This window comes from Vidua chalybeata, chromosome 2 (assembly GCF_026979565.1).
Source record: "Vidua chalybeata isolate OUT-0048 chromosome 2, bVidCha1 merged haplotype, whole genome shotgun sequence".
Classification (NCBI taxonomy): Eukaryota; Metazoa; Chordata; class Aves; order Passeriformes; family Viduidae; genus Vidua; species Vidua chalybeata.
The window spans coordinates 25,890,138-25,911,108 of record NC_071531.1 but is presented as its reverse complement, the minus strand read 5'-3'; the positions used below and the strand labels follow the sequence as shown (position 1 = coordinate 25,911,108).

At 39.4% G+C, this 20,971-nt stretch overlaps 2 protein-coding genes across 5 annotated transcripts in view; one reads left to right on the top strand and one right to left on the bottom strand.

Moving 5' to 3' along the window:
- The window catches only part of GRTP1 (growth hormone regulated TBC protein 1), a 34,703-nt gene extending 31,585 nt beyond the window's left edge, over nt 1–3,118 (top strand). For all 4 annotated transcript variants that reach the window (XM_053935555.1, XM_053935556.1, XM_053935554.1 and 1 more), the window contains 3 exons: nt 54–226; nt 342–527; nt 2,625–3,118. In XM_053935555.1, the coding sequence (XP_053791530.1) occupies nt 54–226; nt 342–527; nt 2,625–2,714 (449 nt within the window). In that variant the 3' untranslated portion in view covers nt 2,715–3,118. The remainder of the gene's footprint in view (nt 1–53; nt 227–341; nt 528–2,624) is intronic.
- Nucleotides 3,119–4,552: 1,434 nt separating this feature from the next.
- Nucleotides 4,553–20,971, bottom strand: part of CUL4A (cullin 4A) — a 57,618-nt gene continuing 41,199 nt past the window's right edge. The window contains exons 18-25 of the mRNA XM_053935537.1: nt 14,044–14,159; nt 12,536–12,746; nt 12,270–12,431; nt 9,035–9,267; nt 7,483–7,605; nt 6,510–6,579; nt 6,169–6,339; nt 4,553–5,560 (exon numbers count right to left, since the gene is read on the bottom strand). Coding sequence (XP_053791512.1) covers nt 5,421–5,560; nt 6,169–6,339; nt 6,510–6,579; nt 7,483–7,605; nt 9,035–9,267; nt 12,270–12,431; nt 12,536–12,746; nt 14,044–14,159 — 1,226 coding nt within the window. The 3' untranslated portion in view covers nt 4,553–5,420. The remainder of the gene's footprint in view (nt 5,561–6,168; nt 6,340–6,509; nt 6,580–7,482; nt 7,606–9,034; nt 9,268–12,269; nt 12,432–12,535; nt 12,747–14,043; nt 14,160–20,971) is intronic.

Here is a 20,971-nt window from a genome sequence, read left to right as displayed (position 1 = left end):
TAATGAAAAGATCATGTGCACAGATTCCTGAGTTTTGATTTCTTCTCTCCAAGATTATTACAGTCCTGCAATGTTGGGCCTGAAAACTGATCAGGAAGTCCTTGGAGAACTTGTGAAAATGAAAGTTCCGGCTGTGGCAGAGCTGATGGAAAGACATGGAGTCATGTGGACCCTAGTGGTGTCACGCTGGTTTATATGCCTGTTCATTGACATTCTTCCAGTGGAGGTAACTGGTAACATAAAGTTCTCTTACTACGCCCCTGATTATTTCATTTCTACTACTTTAGTAATATTTGCTTACTGGAAATCAAGGTTAATCTGAATTCTCTCCTTTACTGCAGACTGTGCTCCGAATATGGGATTGTTTATTCTATGAAGGGTCAAAGATCATCTTCCGTGTGGCCTTAACATTGATTAAGCAAAACCAAGCTTTTATTTTGGAAGCCACGAATTTCCCTGACATTTGTGATAAATTTAAGCAGATCACCAAAGGAACATTGGTAACAGAGTGTCACAGCTTCATGCAGGTAAATTCTTTGCAGCTTTTAGTCATTCCAAATTAAAACCAAGACTGACTTAGAAATGTTTTTCACTGAGCAAAAGATGGATACAGTTGGGAGAAACATAGGTGTTAGGATTGTTTTTTAAAAAAGAAACTCAAACCTTTCTAATACATATATTAAATGGTTTATATTTAATAATTATTATCAATTAAGTATTCTATTTAATAGTTATTATCTAATTCTATATATAGAAATCCATCCACATTATCTGTCATACAGGGAAGAAAATTCTTTTTGCCCTTTTTACCAGTTAAGACAGGAAGTCTGAGAAGATCATTTTAGTGCACTTTTCCAGTGAACTGTGGATATTGATCCCGTGCTTTTTTTCAGATTAACTGTAAACACAGTATTGTAGAATAAGCATGAAGTGAATTTTAAACTTGCACTGATAAATGGCTGTAGTGCCTGAACACACAGCATTCTGTTTAGAACAAGATGGTAGCAGCAGGTTCTTATTTCCAGACAAAAACCCATGAAGTTCAATGTCCAAGTGGTAAGACAATCTGCAAGCTAAGGATTATTCTTTTAAATTATTAATACAGTGAGTGCCACATCAGTATAAAACATTAGATTCAGGGCTTATCTCAGAAGATGGAAACATAAAAGGTGATAGCTGCAGAACAAGTAACAGGAGCACATCTGTCATAAATCACTTGTCAACTCCACTATCATTGTTTGCTCAGTGTGCACAAAACCATGTGCACATTTACCCCCCTAAGTGTTTCATGCTCATGGCACATCTCTGTGCATAGGTCAGTCATAGTAAGATGTCATTTATACTAACTTTGATAGTTCTTCATATTGAAGAAAAATTAGTTTAACTGACTGACATTTTTAAGTCTTTTAATTAAAGGAGCAAGAGAAAAAACACAGGTTCAGCTTTAATTTAGAAGGGAGCTATTTGAGGGGGTTTTCCATTCCATAAACAGTTTAGAATAAGAATTTATTAAACATTAACTGCCTTAAGAACACCTGTTCAAAGGCTGATGCTAACACTTGTCCTTGAAGGACTTCCCTCCCCCATCTTTAATTGTGTTAAATTTTACACCAGCTATTTTTAGAAAATCAACCACCCTTTTCTTGCAGTTACCCTGATTAAAAGAATTTTAACTGTTATTTACTATAGTAATGGGGTTTTGAAGGCAGTTAGATAAACAATTTCGGTTAGGTTCTTCTGTAACGTTGAAACATGTACTTTTGTGCTCAGATGTTTGTTGGGTTGGGGTTTTTAATCAGCAGTACAGGTATTAGTAGCAGTAGAGGTAATGGCAGGCATCTTTAGGCCTCCTCCCCCAGAAGAGAACCTTAGTTTTCAGTTTGAAGGTTTCTTTGCCAGAAAGCTGTTCTGAACTGATTAAATTACAGTCTCATCTCTAGAGCTGTCATTTAACAGCTTCAGAGACCTGAGATGCCCACACACCTTAACTGTAGCTTGAAGTGCATAAACCTGTAGCTTTGCTTCAGTTTTGTTCACTCAGAAGTTCTAGGTGAAGTAGTGGAAACAAATGTATTGTTCTTGAACAACAAGTGAAAACAAAAGAAAAAACCTAATTGAAGATGTGTGATGACATTCAGAACACATCAAGTTCTTACATCTGTATCCATTACTCCCTGGGAAAACCTGGTAGAGAAGAGAAGCAAAGGTAGTGTCGTGAGGGATTAAAACTGATTTTTTGCAGTAGGAAGACACTGGTTTCTTTGTGCTCCAGAGCCTGAACCACCTCTGCTACCACCACACAAGAAGTGCACAGGACAGTTTAATATATTCTAAATATGCAACTTCCCACCACCTGCCATCTAAAATAATCTCAACTGGACACATATTCAAGCCAAATTTTCTATTGCTGCTTTTGTTTAACTTACTGTACTTGTTATGAGCTGCAGGTTTACAGCTCAGTAGATGAAGATATTACCCTGTTACAGGAAGGCCAAGGAGCAGTGAGCAATTTCACAGTATGGACATTGAACCAGGGCTTTCACACCTCAGAGCATTATGTGAGAATTCTAGCATGCTGTCCAAAGCCAGCATTTTAACTAAGAATTTTCTTCTTTTGCCCTCAGAAAATATTCACAGATCCTGGAAGCTTATCCATGGCAACAATCAACAAACTCCGAGAGACTTGCAGGGAGAAATTGCTTTCTCAGGGATAACATGCCAGGTGTAACCAGGTGGTCAGATACTACAGCAATTGACACATTCCTCTATTTGCACTGATTAAAGCACACTCTAAGCTTTCCATGAATTAATTGACACTTGACCAATTTTTCCTGCCTTTCAAGTAAGTGTGTTAACACTTTGTACTGTATGTCAGTTTGTTGATAACTGGAACTGGTGGTTCTGTTATTGTTTGTTGGTGGTGTGTTGTTTTTATTTTTTAAGGATTAAGGTATCTTCAGACTAGAATGTGATTAATGTCAGGACCTTCCTTTTAAAAAAATAATCCCAGGGAATTTTGTAATATTAAAAGCAACCAGATGTATAAAATTATGTATTATTGTGTTAACTGTGACACCATTACCATTTGTACAAAATAAATTAATTTAATTTGTCAGAACCTGTTTCATGGTGTAGAGTAAATGATGTGATCTGAGTCCTGACTGCCAGTCATTGCATGGAATACAAGCATCTTTTTCCTCACTGCTCTCACTTAAGGAACTCAAAGACAGCAAAGTGCAGGGCAAGAGAGCAATCAGTGATCACCACTAGCAGTTGATCTATGCAGTGTGAGATAGAGCAGCTGTAGTGCAGTTCTCCCACACCTGCGTCCCTAAAAATTTGAGGAGAAACACTTGTAAAGACATCCACAAGCAGACTTCTTTGAAAGGGGAAGACACTGCCTAGTTCCAAAGTTTGTATTGGCACCGGGCCACTTCCAGCCCTGCTGGGGCCAGGAGTCTGAGAATTGCTTTCCTGTCCATACGGAGCCCTCTCGTGGCCAAATACTCTCCTTCCAGCTGGGGAAAGAAGAGAGACAACTGCAGCACTTTATGGAGTTTTATGTTCCATGTGCAACAACTACTTTGGAAAGCCTCACCTTTTAACAGCACAATCCTTTTCAGACTTTACTCCAAGCTCTCTTCATTCCTTGTGAATCATGGCTTCCCCCTATCCTGAAAACTAAGATTTTTTTCATCCCTCAGCAGGAAAAAAAATCACCTTTTTCAGAGGAAGTAGAATGTTCTTCTAGACAACTAAAGACTGCTACTCAACAGTGATTCTGAGCTATCCTATCCTTTATGGTACCAGACATACACCTTTTTCCTCAAGTACTGAATTATAAGGACAGTAGCAGTAACATACTCTTAGTATGTCTGCAGGTATAGGGAAACACTACTCACTACTAGGAACATTCATAGCTTCCAGTTACCTTGAAGATCGCAGGGCATTGGTCCAAAGCCAGCCTTACTGCCCTGCATTGGGTTCTCTTGGTCAGGAGTGTTCTGTGCAGTGCTGTGGTGTGCCCTGGTTCCTGCCCTGCAGAGCTGGTACTGTTAGCACCTAAGCCTTCCTTGTAGGAGGGAGTCAGGGAAGCTTTAAACACCAAGGTTCATTTCCAGCACATAACCAGACACACAGCCCTCAGCAGATGTGTGTTTCCTACTTCATGGTAAGAGGCCAACTTCAAAATCAAACATGAAATGTCATTTACACAGTCCTAAGACTAAGAATCTTAACAGCACTGTCAGAAAGTGAGGCTTCGGCAGACTGGTGTACCTACATGTCTCAGGAAGTGACAGTTTACAGAGTTAACTCCTCTAGGTCTTAGGTTACCAACACAGAGCTTTCTCAAACACAAAGTGCAAAACGAACCTGATTCCAACACACACAGACGAAGGTTTTCCTTTGTGCCACAAAGAAAAAACGTAAGCACTTGTTTAATGCCACACTAAAGATTATCTCAAGCTTCCCAAGTATAGCCAAACCATGACTTCAGCCCTCAATAAATGGGCAACAAATGGTTTTAAGAGTGATCAGCAATACTAAGAAATAGAGAAAAAAAGTGTCTTTATTAGCATTGTTACAGGCAATGCATACATAAGAACTGATCCTTAAAGTGTACAACCCCCCAGCCAAGTTTAAAGCAATAGAATCAGCAGATTGAGATCTATATTGTACACATGTGCAGTAACAGGATCTCTCTGAACCTTCCAAGAGAACAGACTGAAATAACTTTACAAAAAAAAGTAAAAAAAAATAACACCCATTTTAAAAAAGTACCAGCTCCTAACAAGCTGGCATAGCATCAAAAATATCAAACAGGGGAGTTGTCCAATCATAAAGAGTTCCTGTAAGGTTTGAGTATTGCGTCGTTCACACCCTGCATGTGCCAGGCATTGAGTTTAAAGCTTAGTAAAAAATACACACCTAAAAGACAAGGTGAAGTTCAGCTTTTAGATTTCAATTTTGTCAGTTGTTACTAAATTTTTTCAAATGCATCATCAGTATGTTTAACATCATCGCTCAATGGCAGCGGTGCAAATAATGAACCTTTTCCCTTTGTTAAGAGTTCTGAAATTGAGTCAAGAGTTAGCAACATCCCTCTCTGGAATCTGTAGCTGACATAATCTTATGCCAATTCCAAAAAAGCACCCTTAAAAACTTTTAGCTTGTTTCTAAGTGGGTAAATATTAAAACTAGTTAGCAAAATTAAACACCAGAATTTTCAGAAGTTATTTTTGTGCATAGTTAAATGCTGCAAGATGATTTCACATTTAATAAAGCAGACTTTAAAGAAGCAATTTGCAAGAAAAGATGTTACCTTACAATATCAACCAGTTCAGGGGAAATGTAGGGGGATTTTTTCCCCCAGCCTCTTGCAATTGCTTTTCATCTATGCTGGATTTTAGTGCAAGTAATTAAATTGTTTGATATCCAGCATGGCTCCTCTTTCTGCCAATCAGGTAAGCAATCAAGACAATTAGAACAAGACCAGCAAGGGCTGCACCAACTATTATAGGGATCAGCATGTTATTTTCATCCAGTTGGCATTCTTCCACTGAAGAGAGAGAAAAAGATCCATGTTAGGTACTAGTGCACCAACAGATGGCTACATCCAGAACTTCAGCATTCTGCTCTCAGCATGTCGATAAAACTGGCTCAGCTAGCATGTCAACAATGAAAAGGAAGCCAGGTCCACTAACTATCATTCAGGATGAAGTCTTTCTAATACCAGCTGTATACACAATATGGAGATTATACTGATTGTTTCCTCCTCAAGAGCTGTTAGTTACACACAAATTTAGCCATCATAAATATCCATGTGACCCTTCCCACAGTCATTTTGCTTTCATCATCATTACCACAAGGGACAGGTGTGCCCCTTTCACACAACTGTGTGCACACAGTTTGGAGGGAAAGGTAGCACACTTCCTTAACTCTTCTCTGGACCATCAGGAGTAAGTCAAAGTTGTTTCAAAGCTTTTTACATACTTCTCACACTAGCCTCAACTTGGACATCTTAATCAGCCCCCGCATCATTTGTAGTGGGGCATGCAGAGGCTAAGCACAGCACCCACGAGCTGACATTTGACTACAGAATGTTATATTGAAGTATACTTCACTAATCTTGGATTTGACAGGGGCTGCCAAATACAAACCTCTTACCTGGCCCAAATTTGTCTCCATCAATCTTGAAAATCTGGACCTGAACATTAAATACATTGACAAGGGCTTGGTCCGTGACCTGCAGATTCTCCTCAGAACTGCACTTGTACGAATTCCCTACTGAAGCTCTCAGCTCACTCATACTGTTGTTTGATGCTTCAAATTTTGGATCTGTGTAAGAGAAAGTCTTATTATATAAATCTGAAGAGCAGGAGCTGTAAGCTCATAGAGCCATGATTTGATACACGCATCCCCAACATTTCTCATACATTATTTAATGCAGGCTACCCTTAATATTTAAAGAAGTAGTCACAGAGAGTAGATTTTTTAGAAGTCCTTACTTTTTGCTTCAGAAGGCAGGGTCGTGCTTACACTCACACCTTGCAGGAAGAATTTTTCAGCACTTGCATTCTTAAAAAAAAAACAAACCAAAAACCAACAAATCAGTAGTTGTCATTTAAGATGATGATGTACAACATAAGCTGTTCATGTTCAGGTTCCATTCTGCATGCATTTTGAGAAGGGCTTTTAAAATGTAGACCAAAAATGGGATTAGCATCCAGAGGAGATGTTTAGTTGGACTTTAGGAGAGAAAAGCTACAGGAAGTATGCACCTTAAGGAAGATTATTTTGTGACAGGGCAAAGAGGTAGAGAAAGGGGGCCCTGTCACCCCCAAACTGTTGTCTTCCACACTGCAGGCACAGTCCCACCCATTGCTTAAGCAGCCTAAAGCAATGAACTTGGCACCCCACAGAGCTGTAGAGTCATTTAATAGCAACAGTTCAAGGTGATCAGCATAAAGAAAAGCATGCTCTGACGAACAGTGGATTCAGTCCTCAAGGATACGCAGTTCCAATACAGCACCTGGGGCAGGGCTGTGGGAAACAGGACTCCCAGTCATCATAGTGGACCAGAAGACAAGCACACTTGACCTTTGGGCTCTACACAGAATATTAATGAGGACTTAAATCCAGCTCCAGGCTTAAAATTAGATTAGATGCCCACTTGTCATAGGCTGCTCCCAGTTTCGGCAAGACGCCTTAAAGAGTAAGAAATACAATCTTCAAGGAAGTTCCCACTCCAAACAAAATACTCTTCTGTGTACACATATGTATGTGTGCATATATACACAAACATATTCTTTTCACACAGTGGTAACCAAGCATAAAACCCACTAAATCCTAGTATTAAAACCAAAGGAACTAGTTACTCCCCTTTCTGTAGCTGTCTTTTTTCCTCTTGCACTTTCCCCAGTTAGTTTTCCCACACAGAAAGTGCTGCAGACCCTACACGCTTGGTGCAGAGATTCTTACCAATGCAAACTGGAAGATAACTCTCGTTTTCTCAAAAGTCAGGTTCAACAAGGCAGATGTATTGTCACATCTCCCAGAAGAAGTTGTATTACGTGGTATGAAATTCAGCAAATCCAAACCCATCTGTGAGAGAAGAGGAGCAATTATGACACTTGAAGAGACGGAGCAAATCACCTTACACTCAGTTGAGATGTGGCTGGCTTGTGTCTCGTGCCTACAGAGTTGTGTTGGCCCTATGTTCCAGACACCAGGGCAGACCCAGGGCTGCACCCGAGTTACCAGGCTGACACACAACTAAGGGCACATCTAACAAGCTTTCTGCAGCCCTGACTGGCTGCAGGCAAGAACCCAACTCCTTTCTCCACACAAACTGTTTTGGTCCTTGCAGCATAAGAAAAAACATCAAGAACCACCACACCACACAGAAGGCAAGATGCTATAAAATACTGCTTTGACATAAGGTAGAAGCAATTAAGGGGACCACCTGTCAGCACAATCATCTTGCATATTATTTCAGTTCAAAATGTTTTAGTTTTGTCCATGGTTCATGATTTTATACTGTCTTGCATCTACAGAAGGCTGTGGGTTAAATGCCACTTGCCAAACAATTAAATAGAAACCCTTTCACTAGCTCTTAGCTGATTCTCATGTGACCAGAAAACCTACTTGCCACCTCTTCACTGGTCATTACACTAGAAATCAGCTGTTCCACCAGAAGCAGAACACCAGAATCAGGGAATTTCACACCATTAAGGTGGCTAAAACACAGCTACCATCACAATAAGCCACTGTACAGCCACACACCAGCTATAAGTGATCATGATTTTACCTTTTAGTCATCAACATCATAAATAAATGCAGTAGCTCCTTTTGCAAACCACTGTTTCCTGTTGGGGGGATTCAACAGTCCCTTTGGGACTCTGGGCTTGTCCATAGGGCTGGCAAGCCAGGCTCTGCACCAATAGTGGAGGGAAAGAATTTGTGCCAGGGCTGGATCTTACATAAATCTTGTATTTTTCTTTTTTTTACTATTAAAATCAGCTGTTAAGTAGCTTTTAAGCATCAAAGTCAAACTCAAATGTCTTCAGTGCTGGCTGGAGGGTAATTAAGTCAGAAGCCTGTCCAGTTTTACAGTACTAATTTTCCCTTCCACTAGTCATTCATTCTTTCTATACCTGAGGCCAAATTTCTGTATTTTATTTAACAGTTTAAAAATCTTGTTTCAATTGCAACTTTGATAACAGGATTCCCCTAGTTATATCTTCGTAATTTTTACTACTTCTCTTACGTGACCATATATACACTTCCTGGATTCAACAGACAAGTTTACTACTGCTTTTAGTGAATGGAATAATCTTTAAGAACCACTTTCAGTACAAGTGTTTGGAATGTCACTAGTCCAGACCAGGTTAAGCAATTCAAATAGAGGATAATGATGGATGAACACAAACACCTGGGCTTCTAAAAGAGAAAGATTAGCTTATAATAATTTACCAAGTCTTCCCTAAAGAAGAAATTTGAAGGCTTTGAAGAAACAAAAATCAAAATGTACCTTTTCATCTTTTTTTTGATAGGTGATATTAAGCTGCAAGCCCATGTAGGCAAGTACACAGGTTCCATTTGGACCAGTCACATTGTATTTACCAACTGCAGGATTTGGGGGTGATGTTGGTGCTGGTGATGATGTTGGTGCTGGGCTAGTTGTTGGAACCTGTCTAGTAGTCTGTTTAGGAGTTGTAGGCACCATAGTAGTAGTAGAGACCATATCTTCAGCACATTCTGTCTCTGCAGAGAAAGGAAAACAGTCAGTACCAAACAAAATGAAGCTGGGGGATGATCTACCTTTTCAATCCTTGAGGGAAAGGATAATGCAACTTCAAGTAGCTTTTTTCCTAATAAAAGATAATAAACAGCAGTAAAGGATTACCTAAACTCTTGTTGCAAAGTTTGAAACACTTTTAAAGCCTGGCATGTGAAAACAACACCTCTGCTGGTAATTTACTGAAGTTCATGGTGACCACATTCACTTTCATTCAGGTCCATCATTTCGCTTTGCCATCGGGTCAGGATAAACGTGACACAGCCAGCGTTCTGCTGTCCTTTCACAGCCAGGCTGGGATCCCTAGCACTCCCTGGGCACTCATGTGGGAAAAGCAGAGCAACCGTTCTCCTGCTCACTGTTCAAAGCGGTCTCCCAGGAGATGTGTCCTCCTTCCCCTCACTCTCATTATTCTGGCAATACCCAGAGTAGCCTTAAGATATTGCTCTGGCTCTTCTGTCCTTAACAGGGGGATTCTAAGAAACTGCATCTGATGCCAAATTTTCTGCTCTATCCTCTCACATCCATCCTCCCTTCAGCCTTGCACGAGGAGCCACCCTCCACGGGGTTAACAAGGCTGTGAAGGTGTGCAAGTTCACCTTCTCTTTTCATCCAGTCCAGCAGCAACTTCCAAGGGAACAGTGACTCTGATTTATTTGCCAGAGTACTTGGAAACATGTGGCAGCAAGATCTTAACTTGATCTGGGAGCCAAGAATGTTCCTGCATTGAACATCTAAGCCAAAACCAAAGGTCATAACAAAGACAGTACTAAAGTAGAGACTTCTATGTTCCAAGCCAAGGTCATCTCCACATGCCAGGGATAACAACTTGCAACTTTTTAAGGACAACAGCAACTGCAGCAGCAATCAACTTTCACTCAAAGGGCCTACTTCTAAAATTTAATGCATACATATTTCACAGATACAAGACACCTAATAAATAGCCTTAAACTGAAACAGTTTAAGCAGCTTAATTTTTGATTATGCCTCAGAAACAAGAACTCTAATCACACCATCTGAAGTCACACACACTCCAACACAGCATGCTTTCCATGCTATTTCTACTCCACTCCTTGAAAAGTCCAAGAGCAGAATGAAGGTGGATGAAGGAGGAGTGATCCTGTATTTTGTAGACTGATACTGGTCTGATCCCAAAATGCAATCATTTCCTAACAAACCAAAAAGCATCTTTCTGGGCACTTCAATGGAGAATTACCCTCTATCTGCAAGACCTCAACACATACAGGCTCTTCTTTAAGTTGGCAGAGATGGAAGCATCAAATCACACTGAATAGAAGTTTAGCCTAGTTGCAGTTTTGATACATTATTTTTACTGAACTGATTTAGAGCAGTTTCTAGTAGCTCTTCAGGACAGATCAAAAGATGAGACATATTCTTACGTCTTTTCTTGACAGTTACAAGAAAGCAGCTGGCAAAACTACCAATAGAGAGAAAATTGAAGTCTCCCTTTCAGAGTTTTAGATAACCATTCCCTCAGTCACTAACTTCTAACACACTGACAGAAGTCACAATTTCTAGTTGTGCAGATGCACTGAATATCGACCCTTCTTCCCTTCAGTGAGCCTTGTACCGATCACCGACAGAAATGTCCTTCCATTAAAGATTCGCAGAGAAAAGAAAAACATTAAGGAAAAATTCCAGATCTAAAGTTTATCAATAACTAGCTGCCTAAGGGACAGGGGAAGGCTCAAGCCTACAAGAATGGAACTAGTGGACTATATAAAAGCAGATCTTAAAGTCTTAAAAAGAAAACTATTACACAGTAGGGAGATTTTATTGAAGTTTTGTAAAGTTAAAAATCAGCTTTTTCCAGTATCATGTCTTATGTTTGAGCCTGCTGATAAATGATCACTTATCATACTTACCTGGAAAAACAATTAGATCAAAGTTTCATAATTAGTTCTGAAGACTGAAGGGTTTGGTGTGGGTTTTTAAAGCATAAATGTAGGTACACATCTTTACTGCAAACTAGTTCACTGAATGGAAAAGTTTGATCAAGGGAATGATACATACAGATCTGAGCCAGTCATGTGAAGCAGCCATAAAAGAATTCAGTGCCACTATTATCATGTATCAGGCAAGGTATTTTTCACAGAAATGGGACAAGGTAGAGATACTCCAGTAGAAGGCACTTGTTCATTGTATCTATTCCATGCTAGCACTGGCTACCCTAGTTTTTAATACTTGTTTCAACTTAGCAGGTGCATAAATGGGCTTGACAGCTGAAGAAAAGTTCTGCATCCCAGGGAAAACGAAGACTCTAAAAGTAAGGCAAAGACTTATCAGTCCTTAAGATAGTATGGGTGATCAGCTTATATAGCTCTTTTGTGTTTGAAGACTGCTGCCATAAAACTAAAGGACATAAACACACCATGAATTAATTGGCCTTTAATAATTTGAAGTAAAATTCCACACTACTTTTCAAAACAAACAATCAGGATAAAAATCTGACTTTGTGATGTCCCTGAAGGAGAAAAACCTGACTTTTACAGCTGACATAAAACCTCCTGTAGGAAGATGTACATTTCTGCTCTCTACAGATCAGTTCTCTCCTGTCTGCAATTATTTCACTCATTTTCCCTAGAGCACACAGTAACTAGTTCAAATTACTTTGGTAGAGGCCATAATGCTTGGAAGTTATCAGATACTTCTTAAACCAGGATTTTGGCCATGCGCCCACTCAATCTACTGCAGCATGTGTTTAACATCCATACTCATGAAGAGTACAATACCCATGGGAACCCAGGGCACTATCCCCTAGCCACAGATTCCAACATCCTACAGAGAAAACCTGGGGCAAGTCCATTCATTTCAAAAGATGCTGTTGTCAGAGTTTTAGATCCAGCTTGTACTCACCTTAAATATGATTAATCAGGACTTAAAAAGAAATAACCTATCATCAGAAATATTACCTCATCAAGTACATTTTCTGTTACAAGATACTTACTGTTCACACTGAAAGTTCCATTTGTGAGATAGGCTTCCAAAGTGACATTGCTAAAAGTAACATTCACATTCTTCATACTGATGTGCTTGGAGTTGATGCATCTGTATTTTGTGCCCATATGTGCCTGAATGATACTTTTATGTGATACAGTCTTCATGCCTCCTGTAAAAAAACACATTGCATTAGTATGTACCAGTATTCAAAGCAAAGACTTAGTATTACATCTGGAAGGGTTTCACAGTAACAATAGAAAGTTTTTATTTTACCTGTTGAATTTGGGAATAAAGTTGCATCTGACAGATTGTAGTGGAAAACTAACTCTTCAACTTGGTACTTGTCTGCAGATTCTGAGAAATTCAGGCTTAAGGAATGTCCTCCTCCAAAATCCAACACCAGAACTGGATGAGATACGTTATCTTTACCACATGAGCTCTGTGAGCCTACTGAAGCATTTTGCGGAAGAAAAAAGTGTACAAACTGTGGGGTAGAAAATAAAACACATGTAAGCTTTTCCTCACAGCTTTTTAAAATATCCTATGAAACTGTTACAGATATACAGCAGACATTAATATATGTACCACTATATAGCAAGCAGCATGTTACTGACATTCAAGTTTGAGAATCTTGCTCTCTGAAATTGGAGGACTACATAGTACATACTCACAGCACCTCCTAAGACTTTTTTCCCTTCTACAGCAGCAGTATGAATTTGCAGGTACTTCTGTACTACAAGAATCAAATCTGGCAAACTCTGGACATGTGAAAAATGGGAGAATTTAAGCTTTGCTTCTTGTCGTACAACTAAACAAGAACAAAAGTGAATGGTACATCCTACGTAGCTTGGCTGTAATACTTTGAGTTTATTACACATTGTGAAGAAACGTGATACCCGAAGACCAATACAACATTTACTGCGAAGTTCTGAGCTTACTGCTTACAATAAGAAACAGACAAAAGTATGTTGCGAAAGAAGTCAGTTCTGAATGCAAACACATATACCAGTATCAGCAGGATTTCAGACCTTCAGCATCACTGAAAACATGGATTATACAATATAAGGCTCAGTTCAAATAACAGTAGTAAGTTCACTACTGGTAAAGTAGTAGGATTTTTTAACCTTGTATTACACCGATGGCTAGGAAAAAAATAACAACACAAAACTGCAATAAGACTATTAATAATCCCCAATTCCTATTCAATAGTGAAGATACAAAAAAACCCAAAACTTATTTGTTTAGGCAAATTCTTAATTTCCATTAACAAGTTTTTGCTGTTAATATGGAACAATTTGTAAGCACTGCATTAGTCTGTAGATGCATTGAAATCTAGAGATTTGCTAAGTAAGAAGGTCACAGATTTCTGGAGTTCAAAAAGTTTAAAAGCTATGTTTCAGTTCAGATTTAGTCCACGTGAGTGTGACCAAGTTACCAAAAGAGAACTCGTAGTATTTTTGCCATTATAGTTCCAGTGAAAGCCATTTTAGTTATCAACAGGACAGGTGTGGAATTTCAGTCACAAAAGTAATTTCACATATTTTGTTTGTGATTGTTTCAGGCAGCCTCAACCTTGCCATTTAATTAGAAGAAGCATCCATAATAAGGAAAAGGTGATGCAAGATGACTGGGAGAGTAAAAATCTTTGTTGAAGCAGTTTTTCATACATAGCTACTCAGAGAAAGTTTTAATACTGCTGCACACGTGCAAGGATAGCATACATTTTATATATACTAAAAATACTAATAAATGACAAGCAGTAAGATCTTCACTGCCCTTACCTCTTTTTGCACATTGGTTTTGTATTCCACTGAGAAGTCTACTGTCAAATCAGCAATTATGCAGACCTTACCACTTGAATCTTTCACTTCAAATGAAGAGGAAGCCTGTAAAAAGCCTGATAAAAATAAAAAGTTGTTAACTTGGTGTCACATAAATTTGCATTTTTAATCCCAAAGAGACAAATATATACAACTGTACATTTTGGGAGTAAAACTTAAGCATGAGTTGAGTTTGGAAACTTGGGCATTAACAGTCTCTAGATTAGCTTCAACATCACTAACAAACAGAAGATAAATTAAACACCTCATTTATAAAACTGCAAAGCCACCCAAACCAAAACTGTTGACATTCTGGGTCCTAAGAGATAAGAAAGACATGCAACAAACACCAGTCATAGTGTTCAAGGCAGCTTCAGTGTTCTCTGCACATAGCAACCATTTTACCATCTTCAGCCAGACCTGGCTTAGTTTATTTGATCCTGCATGCCTCCAACACTCTGCCTTCCCCCCACAGCACACCATGCAGCCTTCACTCCTGCTGTACCAGGACACTCAGCTGTACATGCACTGAATGCAGCATTTAGAAAGCCTGGATTGACTGCAGAAGTTTTGAAGGCACTGCCAAAAATAGCATGATAGAGCATGCTACCATTGCCAGGAGAACTTCTCTCCACACTTTAGAGGAGGAGGAGGAGGCCAAGACCTTGACACAGACTGAGGTTATGTTTTCCTTACTGGTTTAAGCTAAACTCAGACTGAGCTGCTGAGAAAAGCAGAGAGAATCCTTTCTGCCCCTTGTTCTATTCCAGCCTCTACGCTCAGAGCACACTGAGGACAACTGCCCAAAGTACTGACTGAACAGAACAAGAACATGCAGCAAGGGGAGCAGTCATCCTTTCTGATGGCAGCATGGACTGGCACCAGTGTGACCAGTGCCCAACAAAGCTTCACACAGGGGACGCACTGTGGCAGGCTGGAAACAGCTGGAAAGCTGGTTATCTCCTACTTCATTTGTAGCAAGGGATACCTGACAGTGCTGCTGCACTTGACCAGTTCTTTATTTTAGAATCTTTTATTTTTCAGATTCTCATTTTGTTACCACCACCCCCCCACAAATGAACCTCACCGCGAAAAGCCTGCACCATTTTCATGCTAGCACTTTATCAGTTTGCATTTGCAACAACTCTAGTCTTGCAGAAAACCTGATAAAAAAACAGTTGCAAGACATAAGCCATTATCACAAGCAAATAAGCTTTAAGGAGTCAAACATGCTAATCCATTCAACTGCTGATAATAGCAAAGAGATCCAGATGAGGGATTATCCATTAGCTAGCTTCCCTCCCTGAGAAGTTTTCAAAAAACAAATCTTAAAACTTTTCACTGCAAAACTACGGTGTGTACAATTGTACAAAGACAACTATTAGGAAAAATTGGACTTCTGTCAGCTGGACTTCAGTGGAAGGCACATCAGTTGCAGAAACACATTGGAAACTATTTCTCTGGCACCCAGCAAGCATTTTCCCTTGTCGCCTTCCCCTTAGCAACATCACATCCTCTCCCAGCACCAAGGAGGGCAAAGCTGAAACTGGAATTCATTCAACTTTACCCAGTTTTTGGAGAGTCTAGACTTGAAATCACAGATAGACAGAAGAAAATGCTTAAGAACAGATAGGGTAGAAAACTTACTTCAAATGAAAACTGTCCTACCTTTGCCTTTATGTCCTGCATAAAATGTTCATTAAGGACCACATATTCATAAAGAAATGTTATTTACTGCAATTCAGAGCAGTATCAGAAACATGTTCATCCACATGGAAGTTTCAATTTACATTTGCATCTGGAACTTGTTTACATTTCATGCAAGCACTAGTTTTCTCCAAAGCAAGCTGTTTACATTTTCCTGAAGATTGCTAGCACAGTGTAGAAAAGAGCAGAGGCAGGGAATAAGAATCCATTGCTCCTTGAACTAACACTGTGACTGAAAAATGTGTTAGAATGAAAACCTTCAGTGTGCATGCAGACTCCCTTGTTTGGTAGCTATTAAAATCTTGGCAATTTTAGAGCTAAAAATAATGAAGTAACTGAGTAAAATAATGAAAGAAAAACAATTTTTTAAAGAAATGCAGGGGAAAGAAAAGACTGAAAAACAATTAAGAAAAATGTTGCTGGCCTAAATGAAAACACGACAGACCTGTCCATTACAAATGATTCAGAGAACAACAGACAATGCAGAACTACCAGAAAGCATCAAATGGAAGACAAATTCTGGTAATGAAGAGCTGATAAATCACCCTCAGCTAGTTTAAGTAATAAAGAATAAGGGGCATGAATAAACATTAAATAGTAACACCTATGTAACTACTAGATTTTTGTAAGGTTAAAGCAATATCATTATATGAATCCTGATTCCATTAGTGTGGAACAAATGCTATAAAACCCCAGTCCTTCTTAAGAACTATTCATCAGCTGCTGGATTTGCAGTTTCAGTGATGAGACAGACACATCCAGCACGAGACACTGAGTGTCTTTGATAGAGTGGTGAGAGCTGTTTCACTGCAAGTAAGGCAACACTCACAGGGATGGTGATCAGAGAGAACTGAGCTGCAGCATCATCTGCTCCCAAGGTCCTGAAGGAATGCAGATGAAACCGAGTGAAACAAACGGGACATAGGAGCAAAGAAAAACTAGGAAATAACCACTGAAGAACAAATCAAGACACTGAAGGAAAGAAGGTCCCGCCAACTCTCTGCTCCAGCCAGTTTAAGGCACAGGAACAGCTCGCAGGAAAGCAGCTGTTGAGTTTTGTGAAGGCAGTTTCAGTGTCGAGTAGTGATTAATTCATGAATCATCACCAGCCCACAAACACTGCAAGCCTACAGTCAAAATGTCAAGACTACAGAAAAGCAAACTGATGTAGAATCAATCCACCCTGGGAATATTTCTAATAAAGTTACATAATGTATTGCTTAATTCTATCAGGGCATATCCACAAGTTGAGAATATTGTTTGTACATCTCATAACATTATCATTCTTTGCAGTTAAACACAAAAACTGATACAGCCCCCAGATTCTTAACTTTAGGCTTTAAATGTTCCTCTTATTAAACTGCAGAGCCCTCTCTGACAACTGTGGCACAGCAAGTGCAGTACTTCAGACTTAAAGGAAGCAGTCCAAGACCTTTCAATAGCAAAAAGTAAGTTTTGTTAGATTCATTATTCATTTGGCAGGAAGCCCTACATTATATTAATATTAAATTATTATATTAACATTAAATTATGGATATCTAGTCAAGGAATTACCAAAAATGTACTAACATCAAAGAAATTTCACTTGGTTCACATGCTTCCTTTGTATTCCAGTAAGTTCAAAAAAAAAAAAGACTGCCTATAATATTTATTCTAGCTGCATATTTTTAATTGAAAATCATAAAACAATCTCTCCCTTTAGACCTCATTTCTGCAGTTACAGTCTCATGCAAGAAAACACTTAAGGTAACTGTTAAAGCAACAACTAAAGATCTTGCTTGAATTAAATCCAGCCTTCTTCTTTATCTAACATACCTACCTCAAAAAAACCCAAAATATATTAACAGTCTGAGATAAAATAACTAAGTCAAACAAAAGAAACACTTCCTTGATTGTCTAACAATTTATCTTAAAGAAATCCACCTCATAAAGTTGTTTGCTTTAAGCTGAAAACTACAAAGCTAACAAAACAATCTAACACATGCTTTCAGGTTTCAGCTTTTTTATAACTGAAATCCTCTTAGTCAAACACAGCTACCCACGATTTACTCTCCTATATAATGGAAACCTACTAAGGGAGAGAGACAAATGGTTGTTGTGTGCTAGAAAACCAAGTATATTTAACGGTAATTGTGTACACTATCTGCTTGCAAAGAGGGCTTCAGTTACTACAGTTAATGATTTACTTTGCCTCCAATTTTTATTAGAAATATGGAACACTGACAATAAGGAAAAACAAAAGCTACTTCTGGATAATCTGGGGTTTATTACTACAGTGATGTTTCCTGCATAAGTAAAAACTTCTTTAGCATTGTTCTCCCTCTTGGAATAAAGGGCAGCAAGCCATCCAAATCCAGCTGGACACACATCCCGTATCATCAGTCCTTTAAGCCATACAGATATCCAGTGGATGGGACTGTCTGCAGTTACATCAACTGCCTGCCTACAGGGTTCAGGAGGAAAACCATGGCTGCAGCACCACGCAGCTGCCAACTCCTGGGATGTGCTGTGATGGGGTTCAGAGTATCCCACAGCCTAGTCACACCCACGGACTCTCCTCAGCTCCAGCCCTCCCTGGAAATACTGTGCAGCAGCACTCCAGGGTAAGGGATGTCAGCCCTACATAATCATTCTGGACTAAGCTGCAGCACTGATGTGTTGCCTTGCACCTTTGCCCAGGTGCTCTGATGACAAACACAGCGAACACTACTATTTGTAGGGCATTAATCCAAGGAGATAAGAAATGCTGGTTATTCTCTAAAGAATGTTTTCTATTTTCTATTGTATATGTTAACTAAACTGCCCAGTAATTTACTCATTCTGATGGTTCACAATGATCCTGTCATCTCAGTGCTGTTTTGTGAACAGTGGTAATTTCAGTCACCACTTTTAACTCCTAAATCTATGCCAGAGAATAGAATGGAAAAATCCCCAAGGAGTTACACTCTCTTACAATGCTATGTCTTCCAGTGTATGCACCACTCCCAGAGGGACACCGGGTACAAGTCCTTTATCAGAAGACCAAGTCAAGATCACTTCCTTAGGATTCAGAACCTATACCACGTCAGGATAATACAGAAAGAAAAACACAGGAACAACTGAAAGCAGGAAAATCCCTTGACAGGCTTGACACACAAAACACTTTGCAAGAGGCGAGATGGTCTCCATAAAATGATGAGTTACACTTACCTTTCACCCACAGACATGTGAGACTGAATGCTGGTTACCTTGAAAGCTGACAGGAAAAGGCAAGGCTGGACTCACTTGAACACCCACACAGTGGTGGGGAAAGGGAGAACAGAGCTCAATTCAAGGATGCATGAGAGTACTTTCGGGGATAAGAGAACCAGCTGCACTTGTGCAGGTGCAGCACCTGATTATATCAAGTTCCCGATCCAGCCCAGAATGTGCATCCGTGCCAACCAAGAGACAAATTAATGTAATCTCAGATTATGGTTTTGATATTGTTGACTTCAATCAAGGGAGTAAACATTTTGTTTTCCAATTTCAGTTCGCAGATTATTAACTTCTGTCTTTATAAACCCATTTATAAAAGTACAAAAGCATTAGAAAGGAAAGGCTATCTAACAGCCATACACTTGCCATTTAACCAGAGAATTGCACAACTGCATCAAGTTTAGTCACGTGAAACTTCTTTATGGCTTCCTATCTAAAGGAAGGAAGTCTTGGGATAGCTCTACAGCAAATGACTGCATGAGTGCACTGGGAGAGCTGAACTCCCCCAGCTAGACCCTTTTCAGTATTCACACAAGTCCATTTTGCACTGGCTCTGGTTAGTGCTGCTGTATCACACCACACAACTAACACACATTCTTCAAGGCAGCTGCCAGCCTCAAACAATGTTTTGAAGAAAGGAGCACTGTGTGACAATTTAAAGAGAAAGCTTCCCCAGAGGAGAGGATATTGGAAATAAGGCAATAAACGTAATTGCCTGAGTAAAACTACTCTCCTAGTCCTACAGAGTAGATCTTAACCCTGTCAAGGAAAGTAAAAATACAGTATCATACGGAGTGAAGTCTTGTTAAGAAAATAGATGCCATCAGAAGTTTAATACAAGAAAACCAAACCTATTAACTGTGAACTACTGTGCTCAAGGCTGAACACTGGAGAGGGAACAAGTACCCTCTGAAGCACATTTACACTCTGTACTCTTAATGTGAGGGTGCACCTAAGACTCTCACATTTAGAATTAACAGTAGAAAAAGTAGTACTGATAGTCAGTGGTGCTGTCAAGGGACAGAGAAGGTTAAGAAACTGTTATACAAAGACTGAAAGGGACACCAGTCCATCTTGAAGTCAGACGCCCAAAAACTGTGGAATCCTGATTTACCAAAACATAAGGTATATTTAAAAGTATGCAATATAGAATCAAGATAATGCAAGGGATTGTTCAAAGGGCTGTTGCAATTCCTACCACTTACATGCCCAAAAGTGTCTTCTGCCAAGCTTAAGAGAACACATACCAAGAAATCCATTTCAGCACCAGCACCAAGCTTTCTCAAGGAATTTCCAAATAATCACGGCTGACTCGAGAGCAAAGACAAACTGTTGAAGCTGAAACAAGCAAAAGCAAGGTGTGCCTTTTGCTAGAAATAAACTTTTATCTTTGAGACCTACAAAGACTTATCAGAGATAACAGCAGTTAATGTTGCAACAAAGTATCAATCATTGAGTCAGGTTCCTCTGTACTCAGAGGCAATTCTTCACTTTGTCATCTGCTACTGATTAGAAAACATCCTAATCGCTACAGAACAATCTAGAAGCAGGTTACAAGAAAAATAAAACTCCCTGGTCAGCCTGAACAGAAACCTTGGAAACATATCTCAAAAGTGGCATGCCAGGGAATCTGCAGAGTTCTCAGCAAGTAAGAAGTTACTTCACGAGTCAAAAAAGCTGCTGAAGCCAAAGCCAAGTAACCTATCACATGATGACTGGCACACTAACTCAGATCCTTAGAGACTTTGTCAACACACTTCAAGCAGCTATCAAGCAAACACTGTCAAGGGCAGCACTTGGTAAAACAATATTTCGAAAGTTGCTTAACATTAAAGCAGTTAGATTTTTTGAAAATCAAGTTATACTGGTCTCAGTTTCAAATGTCCAATAATGCCAAACCTGAAAAAAACAATTCAGCACCATATTGCTCACTGGCTGGAATTCA